Source organism: Orycteropus afer, unplaced genomic scaffold (assembly GCF_000298275.1).
Source record: "Orycteropus afer afer isolate SDZICR_OR568_19922 unplaced genomic scaffold, OryAfe1.0 scaffold00005, whole genome shotgun sequence".
Classification (NCBI taxonomy): Eukaryota; Metazoa; Chordata; class Mammalia; order Tubulidentata; family Orycteropodidae; genus Orycteropus; species Orycteropus afer.
In genome coordinates this window covers 24859441-24863744 of record NW_006921592.1, presented here as the reverse complement: position 1 = coordinate 24863744, position 4304 = coordinate 24859441, and the positions used below count along the sequence as shown (strand labels likewise).

General features: G+C 39.8%; 1 protein-coding gene across 1 annotated transcript in view; it reads left to right on the top strand.

Annotated features, from left to right (window-relative positions):
• Window positions 1-4027, top strand: part of FBP2 (fructose-bisphosphatase 2) — a 92501-nt gene extending 88474 nt beyond the window's left edge. Inside the window, exon 7 of the mRNA XM_007939120.2 lies at window positions 3833-4027. Within this exon, the coding sequence (XP_007937311.1) occupies window positions 3833-4027 (195 nt within the window). The remainder of the gene's footprint in view (window positions 1-3832) is intronic.
• Window positions 4028-4304: the final 277 nt, after the last annotated feature.

The window sequence follows — 4304 nt, the reverse complement described above, 5'->3', positions numbered from 1 at the left end:
CCAAGATTATCTTCTGTGTCTGTATTTATTGGTTTCCCTTTTCTTTGTTGAAGAGGGTCTGTGCAATCCTTCTGCCTAGTCCGCCATCTTGCCCCGCCTGCTCCTGGATGTTTTGGTTTTAAGATGAGTTTACTACACAACAGCTGCATGAGTAGGAGAAACCTCCAGCTTGCTCCTATGGGCCTGAAAGGCAAGGGGACTCCACCCAGCCCCAGTGCTTTTACTCTGAACTCAGACTTCTAGTCTAGTCTTCCCCTAGAGCAGGCACTCTGAATTCAGACTTCTAGCCTCCTCAATTGTAAGAGAATAAATTTCTGTTTGTTGAAGCCATCCACTTGTGGAATTTCTGTTACAGCAACAATGAAGAACTAAGACACAAACCTTCTTACTCACCTGCAGGGGTAGAGGAGTTTGTGAATAGTTAAGGGCTCAACTGCTAATCAAATGTTTGGTGGTTTGAGTCCACCCAGAGATGCCTTAAAAGAAAGGCCTGGTGATCTACTTCTATAAAATCACTCATTAAAAACCCCAGGGAGCCAAAGCAATCTAAAGATTCAAGGCAATCCCAATCCACATTCCATCAACATTCTTTAAGAAAATGGAAAAACCAATCACTGATTTTACATGAAATGGAAAGAAACTTTGGAGAGGCAAAGCACTCAGAGAAGAAGAAAAAGGAGGTCTAACACTTGTCAGTCTCAAAAGCTACTATATTAGGCATGGTAGTCAAAACAGCCTGGTACTGGCAAACGATAGACACGTAGACTAGTGGAACAAAATTGAGAATCCAGAAATAGATCTATCCATTTGTGGACAGCTGATCTCTGACAAATGGCCAAAATCCATTAAATGGGGTAGTCTCTTTAACAAATGATGTTGGAAAATATGGATATCCATTTGCAAAAAAAAAAAAAAAAAGACCCATACCTCACACACCATATGCAAAAGCTTACTCAAGATGGATCAAAGACTTAAATGTAAAACCTAAAATTATAAGGGACCTCTGGTAGCATAGTGCCTAAGGCAGTTGACTGCTAACCAGAAGGCTGGCAGTTCAAACCCACCAGGCACTCCTCGGAAGGAAGGTTGGGCAATCTACTTCTGTAGTGATATTGCCTCGGAAACCCAAGGAGGGGTCGCTATGAATCAGGTCCAACTCAACAGCACATAACAACAACAACAAAATTATAAAGTTCATCAAAGGAAAAACAGGGGCATACTTAGGGGGTTTAATATGTGGCAGCAATAGACTATCAAAACAAATAAAAATTCACAAACAGCAAAAGATAAACTAGATGACTAGGACCTTCCAAAAATTAAATTCTAATGTGCATTGAAAGACTTTGCATAAAGAGTAAGAGAACCTACAGATTGGGAAAAAAAATAATTGGCAATGACATATTTGACAAGGGATTTATCTCTAAAATTCATAGAAAACTTTAACACCTCAACATCAAAAAGACAAACAATCAAATTTAAAAAATGGGCAGAGGACATGAACAGACATTTCATCAAAGAAGATACTCAGGCAGTTAACACACACATGAAGAAATGCTCATGATCATTAGCCATTACAGAGATGCAAAACTAAACAACAATGATATATCGTCTTACCTCAACAGTAATAGCAAAGTTCAACAGAAAACAAATGCTGTTGAGGGTGTGGAGAGATTAAAACTCTCAAACACTGCTAGTGGGACTGTAAAATGATTCAACCACTGTGGAAATGATATGGTGCGTCCTTAAAAAGTTGGAAATAGAAATACCATTTGATCCGCCCATCCTACCACTGGGTATATATCCTAAAGAAGTGAGAGCTGGGACACAAATAGATATATGTACACCCATGTTCATTGCAGCACTATTTACAATAGCAAAGAAATAACCTAAGTGCCCATCAATGGATGAACAGATAACCAAGCTATGGTACATACACATGATGGAATACTATGCAACATTAAAGAATAATGAAGAATGAGTGAATCACTTCATAACATGGAAGAACATGGAGGACATTATGCTGAGTGAAATAAGTCAATCACAGAAGGAAAAACACTGTATGAGTCAAATATTATAAAAAGTCAAGGAAAGATTTACACATGGAAGGAAACTTTCTTTGTTGGTTACCAGGGATGGGAGTGCAGGGAACATTGCTAGCTACATAAAACACACATATTGATTTGGTTGAAGGGAAAGCCAATATACCAAAAGCAGGTAACCAGCACAACATCACTAAGGAAAAAGAAGCCACAGGGAGGTGCACAAGCATTACAGACAACAAAGGTAAATACTTTTTCTTACACAATACTGCATTATCAGTAATATCAAACATTAATCTATAGGCGGATACACAGGGAGATCGGTAAGATGATCAGGTATGGGTAGGCAAAAGGGAATATACTCGTAACCATATATAGATATGGCAGCCAATATTTCTGTATACATATTTGCATGTGCTATAAAAAAGTCCATATATATATATATAATAGAGCTAACAAAGTTATGAAAAGTCTTTTTAGCCACAACCAAACACCTTGAGGGAATGAGTCAATGGGCCTGCAGTCTCAGGACCATGGTTGCAGGGGACATCAAGCTTAATTGACATAACATAGTACATAAAATCGGAAGGAAGTTTGGGCAATCTACTTCCATAGTGATACTGCCTCGGAAACCCAAGGAGGGGTGGCTATGAGTCAGATCCAATTCGACGGCAGTGAGTTTGGTTTTTTTTTTTAGTACATGAAAACATAGTTCTACATTCTACTTTGCTGAGTAGCGACTGACATCTTAAAAGCTTGTGAGTGGCCATCTAAGATGCAACTATTGGTCTCTCTTCATCTGAAGCACAGAGATTGAAGAAAATAAAAGATGCATAGAAGCAATTAGTCTAAGGGACTAGTGGACCATGTGAACCTCAGCCTACATGACCTTGAGACCAAAAGAATTAGATGGTGCCCAAATACCACTGTGAGCCACTCAGAAAGGGTTCAAGATTGGAGATCCTGGATAGAGTGGGAGAGAAATGTGAAACAAAATTCAAAATCATAAAAAAAGACCAGGCTGATTGATCTGATAGAGACCAGTGAAACTCCTAAAAGTATAGAATAATCAACCATGGGAGATCAGAAGAGCAGCATTTGCATAAGGAGAAAATTCAGAGGGCCGGAATGCATAGAAAAGAAAGATACAGGGAAAATGTAACCATGGGGAGGAAGTGGGAAGAGAGCTGTTATGTTGTGGGAATTTCATTCAATGTCACAAAACAAAAGCTATATGAACTATTGAATGGAAAACAAATTTGCTCTGTAAACTTTCACCCAAATCATAATAAAACAAAAATAAAAGAAAGGAAAAAACAAAAAAAAAACAAAACAACCCAGGAAGCACAATTCTACTCCGATACTAATGGGGTCGGCAGGAGTTAGAGCTGATTCTATGGCAACTGGCCTTTTATCTAGTTATTTATTTAAACTAGATCTGCACAGTCAGTTTACTTCATAGCTGAACCAAAAAGAAATGGGAACCCAGATCCCCTGTTTCTAAGTCAATAGACCAGTTTCTCAGAAGCATAAAGGGCACAAGACAGGTAGATTCAGGTTTCAGCCACTTGACCACAGGCAACCCCAAAGACACATGTAATGAGCATTACCCAGCCTTGTCGAGGGTCTTAGGCTCAGGCAGCCTGTTCCCAAAAGGTGCATGAGCATACTCATGCTAACAAGGCAAATGGAAGTTTAACAGCTCAAATTCCTCCTCAAGCTTTAGGGGCATGGTTCAGGATTTAAGGCCACTTGCAAAGCTTGCCCACATGACCCTGTTCCTCTCTCCACAGCTCCGGCTCCTGTATGAGTGCAATCCTGTGGCCTATATCATTGAGCAGGCTGGAGGCTTGGCAACCACAGGCACCCAGCCTGTGTTGGATGTGAAGCCTGAAGGCATTCACCAGCGAGCACCTCTCATCCTGGGGTCCCCAGATGATGTGCAGGAATATCTCACCTGTGTGCAGAAAAATCAGGCAGGCAGTTAGTGAGTGTGATCCTGCAGCCCTCCTCTCTTTGTCTTGTACCTTGTACCAAGGACCCTAAATAAACGATAAATGTAAATGATAGTGATGAGAACACAAAAAGCTAATCCATTAATCACATACAACAACTACAAACCTGCCAGTGACAGGTTCAGATGCCATAGTCATTAATGCTGTGGTCAATATCAAGGGCTAAAAATAAAAATCCTCATATGAAAAGACTAACTGGTTTGTCTTCTGTTGTGAATAGTGTTATGAATAGTGGCAAATAGGATTGTAA